At 34.0% G+C, this 13,525-nt stretch overlaps 1 protein-coding gene across 4 annotated transcripts in view; it reads right to left on the minus strand.

The window, feature by feature from the left end:
• Positions 1 to 13,525, minus strand: part of Helq (helicase, POLQ like) — a 43,345-nt gene that overhangs the window by 26,778 nt on the left and 3,042 nt on the right. For 2 of the 4 annotated variants that reach the window (XM_076864518.1, XM_076864519.1), the window contains exons 3-9: positions 11,613 to 11,791; positions 10,695 to 10,895; positions 10,181 to 10,253; positions 6,591 to 6,688; positions 4,746 to 4,844; positions 2,871 to 3,016; positions 1,302 to 1,541 (exon numbers count right to left, since the gene is read on the minus strand). In XM_076864518.1, the coding sequence (XP_076720633.1) occupies positions 1,302 to 1,541; positions 2,871 to 3,016; positions 4,746 to 4,844; positions 6,591 to 6,688; positions 10,181 to 10,253; positions 10,695 to 10,895; positions 11,613 to 11,791 (1,036 nt within the window). Of the gene's footprint in view, positions 1 to 1,301; positions 1,542 to 2,870; positions 3,017 to 4,745; positions 4,845 to 6,576; positions 6,689 to 10,180; positions 10,254 to 10,694; positions 10,896 to 11,612; positions 11,792 to 13,525 lie in introns of those variants that run through there. The other 2 variants (XM_076864521.1, XM_076864520.1) reach the window with 2 other exon arrangements.

Raw genomic sequence — 13,525 nt, forward strand, 5'->3', positions numbered from 1 at the left:
AAAATTTCTAGAAATGCAAAAAGAATACACTGACAGTTTCATAAGTGGGAGATGAACATACTTCTCTGAAATTGATAGACCAAGGAATCAAAACTAGTAAGATGATAAAACAATTATGATCTGATTGGGAGATATAAACATGTATTCCCAACAGAAAATATATACATTTTTTTAACTCGCTTTTTTTTGTTGTTGTTGTCGTTGTTCTATTTAGTTGCATCTTTTAACACTGATAAAAAATTGATCATTTAGCTCAGTGTGGTGGTACACACCTGTAATCCCAGCTGCTTGGGAGGCTGAGGCAGAAGGATTGTGAGTTCAAAGCCAACCTTAGTAACGTAGGGAGGCCCTATGCAACTTAGTGAAACCCTGTCTATAAATGAAATATAAAAAAGGACTGGGGATGTGACTCAATGGTTAAGCACCCCTGGATGTTTAATTCCTGGTACCAAAAAAATTAAATAAAAAATAAAAAGAATTCACAATTAAATGGCTTATGAATCAATTCCCCAAGGTTTTTGAGGAAGTCTTTGTTAAACTCTTTCAGATCAATAAAAATAAAAAAAGGAAAAAGTTTGCCAACTGTCTATACAACTAGAATAATAGATCCTAACATTAAAACCAGATAGGGCTGGACATGGTGGAGCATACCTGTAATCCTAGTGGCCTGGTAGACTGAGGCAGGAGGATTGAGAGTTCCCAAAGCCAGCCTCAGCAAAAGCAAGGTACTAAGTAACTCAGAGAGACCCTGTTTCTACATAAAATACAAAATAGGGATGGGGATGTGGCTCAGTGGTTGAGTGCCCGAGTTCAATCCCTGGTAACAAAAACAAACAAACAAACAAAAAACCCAAGAAACAGATGGGGAAAAAAGAAAAGCAGGAAAGAATTCTAATATCAGGAAATCTGCTAATGCTATTTTTCATTAAAATATTAAAGGAAGCCAGGTGTGGTGGCACATGCCTGTAATTCCAGCAGCTCGGGAGGCTGAGGCAGGAGGATCGTGGGTTCAAAGCCAGCCTTAGTAATAGCAAGGCATTAAGCAACTTAGTGAGCCCTGTCTCTAAATAAAATACAAAACAGGGCTGGGGTTGTGGATCAATGGTTGAGTTCCCCTGAGTTCAATCCCCAGTACAAAAAAAAAATGACTCAGCAAATGCTCAAAAAAAACAAAGCAAAAACAAAACCAAACACATATGATAAATTCGCACCACTACTAAGGGAGTAAAACAATACCAAAACTCTTCATAAACTGGGAATTAAAAAGTTGTGAGCCTGGCCAACACATTCTTATCTCTTACCTTCTTGCTGGTAGGTTGACACCTGCTGCTAGGGTGGATGTGCAGGTAAAAAGGCAGAGAATGCCTGTGGAATAGGCCTCCTCCAGGAGCCTCCTTTCATCGTTTGTTAAACCACTGTGGTGGTAGGCAACTCCGAATGGGATGGTGCGCTTTAAGACAGGACACAGGTTGCCACTGCTCATGTTCCTCAAGTTCTTAATCAACTCGCATTTTTCTTTCTCCCTTTGTTTCAGATATTCCCTTAAAATAAAGATCCATTAGAAATATGAACTCTTGGGCTGGGTATATAGTTCAGTGGTAGAATACTTGCCTTACTTCAATGCTAATTTAACTTCCTTACTTTTTTTTAAAATCATCATTATAAAGGCACGCTATCATTTACTGAAAAGAGCAATTCCTTAATCTTATTCCAAACATTTACATTCTTATAGTATTCAATAAAATCAATTCTATATTAGACTAATCTCTACAATAGGATTGGAAGGGTAGATGGAAGGTGACTAGATAAGGATCCAGGTTAATAGTCACTGGCTAAGGGGCCAAAAAGAGTCTGAAAAAAATGATAAAACCACACAAGAGAAACATGTGGAGAAAAAAAACTGAACTACTTGTAAAGACATTTTATACTTATCTCTATGGGTACAACAGAGCCAATGTTAAAAAAAATCATGAGCTGGGGATGTGTCTCAAGCGGTAGCACTCTCGCCTGGCATACATGCGGCCCGGGTTCAATCCTCAGCACCACATACAAACAAAAATGTTGTGTCCGCCGAAAACTAAAAAATAAATATTAAAATTCTCTCTCTCTCTCTCTAAAAAAAAATCATAAAATTACAAACCAAGACTTAATTTCTTTTTTTTAATATTTATTTTTTAGTTTTAGTTGGACTCAATATCTTTATTTATTTATGTTTATATGGTGCTGAGGATCAAACCCAGGGCCTCACACATCCTAGGCAAGTGCTCTACCACTGAGCCACAACCCCAGTCCAAGACTTAATTTCTTAATTACTTAGGAAATTAAATTCAAATGTCCAAATTACTTAAGTATGAAGATGACTAAGAAAACAAAGGCAACGGTATGTAATTAAAGAGAAGTTTAAGCTGAATATGGGATACGATTTGTCCCATAATCATTGTAATGATTAGTCCTTTTTGACTATCTAAGTTAGTAGTTCTTGACCTTGGCTATATGTTGGACTTGCCTAGGTCCCACTCCCAGATTCTGATTTGTTTAAGATGTATCCTGGACACTAGAATTTTTTAATTTCCAACATAATTCACAGAGCAGCCAATATTTCCAATCACTGATCTCAGCCTTTATATTGGCCAGCATTAGCTTACATGTAACCTTAGAATTTTTCCATTTCACATGTAAAACCTCTACAAAAATTCACATGTGAATTTCACAGTTAAGTTTTCTTTCTTTAAGGTCATTTCCTTCAAAATTTAGTACAACAACTGAATACAGTGTTCTGCAAGAAGTAGTCAGTGCTTATTCAATAAATATAACATAGTCCATAATTCATGATAAAAATAAAACAAAATATTTTTAAAAGATTAACATACTTGCTTAAAAATTTGCATATCATTTCTGCTACATTTTCACAGTTCTTTTTACTGGGACAAAAAACTAAGCAAGAATAATTGGGAATAACTTCTGTTACCAATGCTACCAAATGATCAGGATCCATCTTTTTCAAGGTATCAGAATACTGCAAAACAATAAGATGTAGAAACAAGATAGTTAGAAACCATGAAAGCCTACCATTTTTAAAAATTTTTTTTATACCTTTATTTTATTTATTATTTTTATGCGGTGCTGAGGATTGAACCCAGGGCCTTGCACGTGCTAGGCAAGCCCTTTACTGCTGAGAAACAACCCCAGCCCCCCTGAAGTCTGTCCTTTTTTTTAACCTGTGTGTTTACAAGATAAACAAATAATCCACAATTCTGAATTTATCATTTAATTAATCTTATCATTTCAAAAAAAAGAGAAAACCTACACAAAATATCAAAATTTCACTTTTAGGTTATTTGTTAGAGATCTGATTACTGGGTATATTTAATTTTTAAAAAAATGTATAAAAAATGAATTAAATTCAAGAAGTGATAATGGAGCTGGGCATGGTGATGCACATGGTGATGCACACCTGTAATCCCAGTGGCTTGGGAGACTGAGGCAGGAGAATTGCGAGTTCAAAGCCAGCCTCAGCAACAGCAAGGTGCAAAGCAACTCAGTGAGACCCTGTCTCTAAATAAAATACAAAAAAGTAGCAGGGACGTGGCTCAGTGGTTGAGTGCCCCAGAGTTCAATCCCTGGTGGCAAAAAAAGCAGAAGTGAAAACGGTTAATATTATTAATAACTCTACTACATATCTATATCCACCAAAGCAGAACAAGAGTCCAGAGAGAGAAACACAGTTTGATCCTAATATTGTCAAAGGACTGCATAAGACATATCCTCTACAATTTCAAATATATATTTTTTAAACACAGATTCACTAATACTAAAGGACAGACTTAAAAAAATTTAACACTGAACTATGATTTTTTGTAACATTAAACAGGCATGAGGAACTCAAAGAACATGAAAGGTAAAGTTATATAAGATCTCAGTTCATTTTACTTTACTGAAAATGAATTAAGATGTAGATTTAGGATATCTTAAAGAATTTTAAAATTGCTATAAAATTCCTTTCTCCTCTTTTCAGTATTCCTCATAAAAGTCACAAGACATTAACACAGTAGAAATTAACATTTTTATGCACCAATATCTGACCTACCTGAACCATGAATTATTCTTTTGTTGTTACTGCTAAATAAATAAACATTTATAGAAGTTTCCAAATTTTCTTGGTTCACAGAACACCAAGGTAAAAAGATATACATAACAGTTTTATTAGATCCAAACAATTTAATAAATCCATACTTCCTCACAACTTAGTAGCACTTGAATTAAAAAAAAATTTAATTCTCAAATAACTCAATAAAGGGATATGTACAAACTTGGTACTGTCTTTATAACTTTGGAATGAAACTAAACACAGCTGCCTTCTTCTGTTCCAGGTTAATTTTCACATGGCATTGGCTTACAGTGACTACAAAAACCCCAACTTTAGTGCCCACGGTTTAGGTCAATGGTGCAGTCATTGCTGTAAAGTCTTGGGTTTGATACTCAGCACCATACACACATACACAAAACCCACACAAACACAACTTCACAAATATTTAGTGTCACAGAAAGGAAGATAAGGTGATATGGTGTTAAAACTGGAAACTAGCTACACTGAATCAGTCGTATCTTGTCCAACATATGTCAGATATGAGCCATTTTTCTCAAAAATTTAAACTGTCTCATGGCATCCATGCAAATCTTCTGTGATGTCCCAGTACACATGGGCAAAGTACAGGAACCTGGGATATAAAGGTTATAAACATTACCTTATAATTGAGGAGACGTGAAAAAGTCATGCCACTGTCAGCTTTGCTGTCGACCTCATATATTGTATCATTTATTTTCAGATATTCTTTTAGTTCAACCTTGAATTTTAAAACATTGCAATTAATACCACATATCTTCAATTTTAAATTTTGTGAAATATGATATAGAAAGGACAGCTATGCAAAGATTTTAGCTTTTTTAAGATATCTAAAATATGTTTCAACTTAAAATGGTAAAGTTCTTGCTTTACTATTTCTTTATTTCCTCTTTAAATCAACATAGGGATTAATACTTTTGAAGAAAGATTTGAATTAAGTAGTCTAATGTCCAAAAGGAAAATGCTTTGGTATTTGTTACAAGAAGTACAAGGGAGTCACAGTGCTCACATCCTTTATCTTCTGTAAAGGAGTTAAACCTTCTCTCTTAAGATCTAAAACTTCCTATGTGAGTCTTCAGCTTTAATTCCAAACACCAACATATTATTTTTAATTTAAGTATTTTTGGACAAATTTAGTTTGTGAACACATCTCATTTCATTTTTAAAAGAACAGTGTCTAAGCTAGGCATGTTGACACATGCCTGTAATCCCAGTGCCTTGGGAAAAGTCAGGAGGATCACAAGTTCAAAGCCAGCCTCAGCAATGATGAGGCGATTAGCAACTCAGTGACACCCTGTCTCTAAATAAAATACAAAATGGGGCTGGGGATGTGACTCAGTGGTTGAATGCCCCTGAGTTCAATTCCTGGTACAAAAAAAAAATAGTGTCTAATATAGAGTTCAAAAAATATTTCTTTTTTTAAAATATTTTTTTTCAAAAATATTTGAAAATATTCCCTGGGGATTGGATCCAGAGACAATGTCACATCCTCAGCCCTTTTCATTTTTTAAAATTTTGAGATAGTTTCTCAATAAATTATTTAGGGCCTCATTAAGTTGCTGAGGCTGGCTTCAAACTTGTGATCCTCCTCCCTCAGTCTCTCAAGTTACTGGGATTATAGTCATGCACCACCACGCCCACCTTAAAACCTATTTCTAGAAAATTTTCAAATTTGGAATGTGAAAATATTATATTTCAAATTAAGAACTGGTGTTTTTCAAACATTATTTTCTGAAAGCTTACTTAAGACAAAGAACATGTGCACTATTACTGTAGACAGGCAGTACATGTATGAGATATTTTCAAATAAATATGAAGTATGTTTTTTTTTGTTAGTTTATTTCCTTCAAATACCTTGGGAACGCTATTACTGAGGAGTTTAAATTTAAATGCATGTTAAGTCTTAACTTATTAAGAAAGAATAACTATCAAAACATAGCAACTTGAAAATATTTTAAGATAAAATCTTCAATGTGTCAGTAACTCCAAGCACATCTCACTAAACTGTGGCCAGCTAAAAATTTACTTTTGAAAATAAGAAGTGAAAAAATAGTCTGAAAAAATTCACTCAATATGGGCTGGGGCTGGGGCTCAGCAGTAGCACACTTGCCTGGTATGTGTGAGGCACTGGATTCGATTCTCAGCACCATATATAAATAAATAAAAAATAATAAAGGTCTATCAACAACTAAAAAAAAAATTTTTTTAAAATTTCACTCAATAAATGTTCACTGAGGCAACATAGGCCAGGCATTATTCCCAGTGCTATGATACATTAGGGACCCAAGCCAAGATCCCCGACCTCACAGAATTAATACTCTCTATATACAAACTATTAGCATATACTATGGTGAGTGCAGTTATGCCCCTTCACTACCCCATAGAATTTTAAAATATACTATATTTACTTTTATTTCTAATATGAATATATAACAAATCAATACAGTGCAAACCTTAGGGTACATACTGGTCTAAACTGACTGGTATAATATTCTGCTTGAAGGAACTGTTGGAGGTCTTCAACGTTGTTTAATGTTGCACTCATACCAATAATCTGAGTTGTTTCTGAAACAAAAACAAAAAAATCTTAAAAGTATTAAGAAAATGCAGTATTTAATATATCATAAAACAATTTAGCAATATTTTATGCTCTGAATACTTCCTGAATAATATGGGAAAGGGGAAGTGGGGAGAGAGTAGGAAAACTAAAAATACAGGTTGCATACCCTTTATCTGAAATGCTTGGTAAAAGAATTGTTTCAGATTTTCAATTTGTCAGATTTTTGAATATTTGAATATACATAAAGAAATATCTTAGGGAGGTGGACCAAAGACTAAACAAAAAATTCATTTATTTCATAAGCATCTTATACATGTAGTTTGAAGGTAATTTTACATAATATTTTAGTGTACCTGCATTTTGACTTAGTCTTGGTTGCTCACAGAACCTTCAAGCAGGAATATTATGACCATCATATGAGGTCAGTGAAATTTTCCACTTGTAGCATTGTCTTGGCACTCAAGTTTTGGATTATGACACACTTCATATTTTTGGTTTTCAGATTGGGAATGCTCAAACTGCATATGACCAGAATATTAATCTGGCAATCAAATAATGCAATTTTTCAGGAATCCTGAAAGTTATTCCTTAGAATTTTATAAAATTTCAAATGTGGCAAGAAGTAGGATATTTATTAAGGCTTTTAAACAAAAATAATGGGTATAAGTAGGTATGTGGCTATCTGAATCATCTTTATGAGAAGTTACAGTATGTTTCTTTGGGTGATAGACACTTGTAGGATATAGGGCTACATGAGTCCAAAACTCTTGTAACTTGAAAGTTCTTGAGGTAATCTTGCTATCAGGTTGCCAACATTTTCAAAAATTTTTAAAAATACATGAAGCTCATGAAGTTCTATGAATTCCTAGGAGTAAAAAATGGTTGCTTTTGTACTTAGCTATCAAATTAAAAACCCAAGAAGCTTTTTTTAGCAAATGTTTCTTCAATGCTACTCTCTTGTTTTGAAGGGATCATTCAGGATGTTATCTGAAAAAGAACTAAGTGCTATTCCTTCCTACTTCATTAAGGTGGACTCTGAATCTGAAGAGGTGAGCAGAGGGTCAAATCAAAAAGGCAGTGCTATGAATTTTGGGATTTATGCAGAAAACAAAGGGAAGCTATTAAAGGATGGCAAATAGTAAAATAAACTAATTGCTTCTGGGAAAGATTATTGATTCTACACTAGACAGTGCAGAAGAAAGATCAAAGGAGAAGCTTGGTACTTTCTGTAGCAATCCAGGTAAGTAAAGGATGAGGTCTTGAATTAAAGAGGTAGTAGTGAAAAGGGGCAGAAAGAAAATAATTTAAAATACATTCATGAGGTAAATCAGATAGGAAGAGTGAAGACTGTAAGATTTTATCCAGCTGAGGTGGGGGAATCATTTGAGTCCAGGAGTTTGAGGTCTGATGGGGCTACAATGCAAGCGGGGTTGGGCTGGTGGTGGTGGTGAGGTCTAACTTGGCTGGCTAAGGATTCAGACTGAAGAATGAGTTTGAAGGAAATGAGTGAGTCTCTGACCAAGCTTTGGTTAGGCTTGGTTGCTCACAGAACATTCAAACAGGAGTCTCAAGTTGGCAGCTGATATTATTCAGAAGAGAGTTATAGTCTGGAAACACAGACTGGGAAATATAGACTAGGAGTCACTGGCACACAAGCAGTCCTTGAAGTCAGGAGTATGGATGACAATTAGTAGGCACTATAGGAAACATGGGAAAGGCCTAAGATGAATTTATGCTAACTAAAATGTACAAAATGAATAAGCTTAGCTATGACACAGAATAAAAAGAAGGAGCCACTAAAAAGGTTAATTTAATTCAAATATCTATTAAGCGTAAGGCACTGGTGATAGGCCAAATTATACAATAGCAAACATCATGTAGCAGGTACAGATGTTTTACAAAGATTAACCTGTGTCATCTTTGCAGCAATTCAGTGAGAGAAGTTCTACTACTCTCACCCACATTTAATGCCTAAGGAAGCATAGGCACTGTTGATATAACTTGCCCAAGGTCATGTAGAAAAGTGAGCCAAGATTCAAAAAGTCTGTCTTCAGCCATTATGCTCTGCTATCTTTCAATGCTAAGCTAAGATCCCACTTACAAAGAGATAGTAGGAAAGTCAAGAGAAAATGTTTCTGCACACAAACGAAAAATAGTCAAACACTGAAATAAAATTAAGATGTTCATTGAATTTGACAAATAGGTGATCATTTCCTCTCTTCCTCTTCTTTAAGTCCTACAGGATTTATGACCATTAACAAACCATCTTTTCTTCTTCTTTTGAAACCAGGCAGGTTTTAACCATTGAGCTACATCCCTAACCCTTTTTATTTATTAATTTTTTTGAGACAGGATCTTGATAAATTGACCAGGCTAGTCTCAAACTTGCAATTTTCCTGACTCAGCCTTTGAAGTAGCTGGAATTCAGATGCATCACCACCACACCTGGCCACCATATGTCTTCTTATTCATTTGCTCATTATCTGTTCACTTTCATTAAAATATAGGCTTGATGAAAGAAGGGATTTGTTCTATTTACTGCTGTATTTACAGTAAGTGTTCAATAAATATTTTTTTAAAATGAATGATTTTTAAGTGCTGTAACCTACATAAATACAGCTGCTGTCAAAATTAATTTGGGGAAGCTGAGCGTGTAGCTCACTTGTGGAGCATGCACTTAGCAAGTGTGAAGCCCTGAGTTCAATCCCCAGCATCTCCATCCACAAATCTTAAGATTTGATTTTATTGTTAATAACTATTCCATATACAGGCTAAGTCAGCATTATATCAATAAATGTAGACATGACATTTAAAATAAATATTTCATGTACATTTAAAGACTATTTGATGTTGCAAACTAGTTCCTTAAAGTAACCACTTCAATATCCTACTTTATTGGGATTATGATGATAGTTATGACACCCTTCCTGAGTGGAATGGTCCAGGCACTGTGAAATGCTTTAAATGTTTTAACTCTGAACACTCACAATTCTCTCCTCAGGTTGAGGCTGTTACTATCTCCATAGATAAAGAAACACAAAAGTTGAGTGATGTGACTATGCAAACAGACCTAATGAGTATACAGGAATAAGAAGTATTCCTTAAATACTAATGTACTCATTCCTACTGTGCAGGGGCACACATGTGTAATCCCAGCAGCTCAGGCAGCTGAGACAGGAGGATTGTGAGTTCAAAGCCAGCCTCAGCATCTTTGAGGCACTAAGCAACTCAGTGAGACCCTGTCTCTAATAAAATATAAAACTGGACTGGGAATGTGACTCAGTGGTTGAGTGCCCCTGAGTCAATCCTGGGTACTGCCCCATCCACCACCAAATAATTCTACTCATTCAATAAAAATTCATATATTTACTTTAGAAATTAAAAAAAAAAACCCTAAGGCAGAAAGTTTAAGTATCTTGCTATAGGTTTCATAATCTACTGATAGAATTAAGTTATTTATATATAGGTATTTTGATTAGAAGTCAGTAAATACTTACTGCTGGTGTAGAGAATTTTTGCTAGGGTCATTTCCAGTATAGCACCCCGGCTCCCTTCACCAATCATGTGCAACTTTGAAATGAAAAGAAAAGGGGCGGAGAAGTAAATCTTCATACAATGCCCACATAAACCATGAATATATTTGTATAGAATGAATATATAATCCTTGCTTTATAACTTTTCAACATTTTTAATATAACAACTATAGTACATATATATTAATCCATTGGTATTTTAAGTTAATGGGTTTTGGGGGAAACACTCTGACAAATCAGAGATTCATAAGTAATATTATAAAACTGTCTATAAATACAAATATTTGCACTTCAAGAAACACTTGACATAAAACCAGATTTAAGATTATCGAGTATGAAATATCTTCACCTGAACTGTATATATATTAAAATACTTTTTGTTATATAGATACTAAGCAGACTCACATAATAATCAGATTGATGAATATAGTATGTTAGTACAATAAAAATGTTGATAAATTACAAAGTATTAACCAACCTCATCTACAACAACCAGACCCAGACTGTCAATCCTTCCAGTTTCGATCAAGGAGTTCACCAAGCTATGTCCTTTTTCAATAGTGGCAATATATAGCGATTTTTTTCCCCTTCTTTTAATTGGAGGAAATCTTCCTTTGCTTCCAGCATATTCTTCAACAAAGAAACCTAGTTCTATAGCAAAACTTGACAAACCTGAAATCTAGAATATTAGTTAAAATGAACAAAAACAAAACACAAAGAACTCTAATTATTAAGTGCTCACAAGAATTTAAAAAAGAAAAGCTAAAGTGGTGTTTAATATCAGTCAATGGGAATGGGTTAGATTAGACACACATATCTAATAAATATCATAAAAATAAGGTGTTGATCTTTGCAAAATAAATGCAATGTTTAAACCACATAATAAATGTAAAAATAAACTTCCTCTTTTGATGTCAAAAAAAGCATCAGAATAACTCATTTGTTTTATACAAATTGGTTAGTTTTTGCCTTAGAAACAGGCTAAACAGTAATAGAACATTTAGGGTAGAATTCAATCCACAATTAAAAAAATAAAACTAGTACTAGAAGAGATTTTAGGTAAGTATTCTGTTGCTTTTGTACATCCTAAAAGTACTACTGAATTGTGTGTGTGTGTGTGTGTATGTATATATATGTATATATACACACACACTAATATTTATTATATAGTTACTAAGCAGTTTCACATAATAATCAGATTGATGAATACAGTATGTTAGTATAATAAAAATGTCAATAAATTACAAAGTAGTAAATATTTAAGATAGAATGTTCTATTATTATCACAAAGAGGCACTGTTTTATAGTCAGTAAAAGTCATTAGTAGTGTTTATGCTGATGTTTAGATCTTAATGTTACAATAATATTAGCAAATAACACTTTTTTTTAAACACACCTTTTCTTGGACAATTGCCACATATGGAAGGATCATTAAAACATCCTTCCGCCTGCAAAGCAGTTCTTGTAGCATTAAAATCTCGGCCACAAGGGTTTTCCCACCACTTGTTGGTAAGGAATATATTAAATTTTTTCTTTCTTGCACGGAACTCAGTGTTAAGCAAGTATGTTGCCATTCTGTGGAATTACAGAGAAAAAAACAGAAATTATTTCCTCTTTTCTTATTTTAATCTCAAGGAAGTTTTCCAAGAAGGTAAAAATCAACTCCTTCGTCTTGTGGCAATCTTCTCCTAGAAGCAAATGCAGTTATAATCTATGTTAAATGTCAAAAATCCCAAATGTGCAATGTGGACAGCCAGTAAGAATTTAGTTCAGGCCTACTTAACAGTGTGAATAACTACTCTACCTCATCACCAGCTGGAGATTTGTTGTAAGATTCTAACAGGGCAGCCTGGTGGACAAGGGCATGTCATTTAGAACATCAGAGGATCAAAAGGACAGTAAAAGTATCTGTGGGACTTTTAAGTTTTTCCTTTTACATCCTGTAAGCAGAATATGTAAGCTTACCTTCCTCGTTTACCTAAAAGCCATTTTAAAGAGAAACAGAAGGAGGAGGAGAAATAAAACAAAGCAAAACCAAACCAAAAACAACAACAAAAAACAAAACAAAAAAACCCAAACCAAAACAACAACAAAAAACAAAACAAAACAAACAAACAAAAAAACCCCTATGAGATTCTGCACAAACTTGGGGATTTGAACTTCAAATGGAATGGAAACTACTTTAAACTGACAGAATTGTTTAAATCATAAAAGGTAAAGATTACTACCTGGCAGCCAATTCCCACAATTTGCAAAGATGGGATTCATGAAAACAGATCAGATTCAAGATATGATGTGAAAACTATAATAGTTACTCCAGAGTAATTTGACAAGGGAGAACATTAAAAATCTTCAAAAATATGCATTAGTATTTTATCAGAAGAAAAGCAAATGACATATTTCACAACAGGAAGAATTGCAAGTGGCCAATAAATACATAAAACATGCTCAACTATAATCTGTTAGGTTGGCAAAGTAAACAAATTATCAACAAAACAAAAGAAAGAAAAAATAAATGTCCCATGCTTGTGAAATCTAGAGCTGATTAGAGTAAGAACAGGTGTTCTTCTGTATAGTTTGTGAGAACATAAACTACTATAATCTTTTTGGAAAGTAATCTAGCAGTATCAGAAATAAAAGTACAAGCCATGTGTGGTGGTGCACACCTGCAATCCCTGCTACTTGGGAGGTTGAGGGAGGAAGAGCAAAAGTTCAAGGGCAACCTGGCAATTTAGCAAGACTGTCTCAAAATAAAATTAAAAAGCTGTGGGTGTAGCCCAGTAGTAAAGTGATCATGTGTGAGGTCCTGGTACCAAATAAATAGATAAGTTAAAAAGAAAAAAAAAAAAAGGGAAATCTATATGTGGACAACTTTTATATGTTCAATATATAGTTAAAGCAGATCATAAATGTGTGAACATGAATCAAAGCATGTGCAAATATTTGAAATTATTCATAAGTTGGGCTTAAATATTTACAATGATTATATTACTCTTGTAGAGACTTTATTTCCTGTAGTCCTTCTTCTCCAACCTGATTGTCTTCTCTTTGAAAACCCACATTTTTCATACAGCTCCTAAGATCCCAACAGGAGTTCCAGAAATACTAATACAGTGATAGGGTTGATGAACTGATCTCTCAGTACGGCAGCAACCATCCCTTCTTTGTTTAAAATGATGCATTGAAAAGATATGAAAGGACCCAGATTTTTAAAGAAACATAAAGTACATTATTACTCTGCTACAATGTTTTTTTTTTCACTTAAATATTAATGCCACTGTCTTTTAACATGTTTAATTTTAATCAATA

Source organism: Callospermophilus lateralis, chromosome 8, assembly GCF_048772815.1.
Source record: "Callospermophilus lateralis isolate mCalLat2 chromosome 8, mCalLat2.hap1, whole genome shotgun sequence".
Taxonomy (NCBI): Eukaryota; Metazoa; Chordata; class Mammalia; order Rodentia; family Sciuridae; genus Callospermophilus; species Callospermophilus lateralis.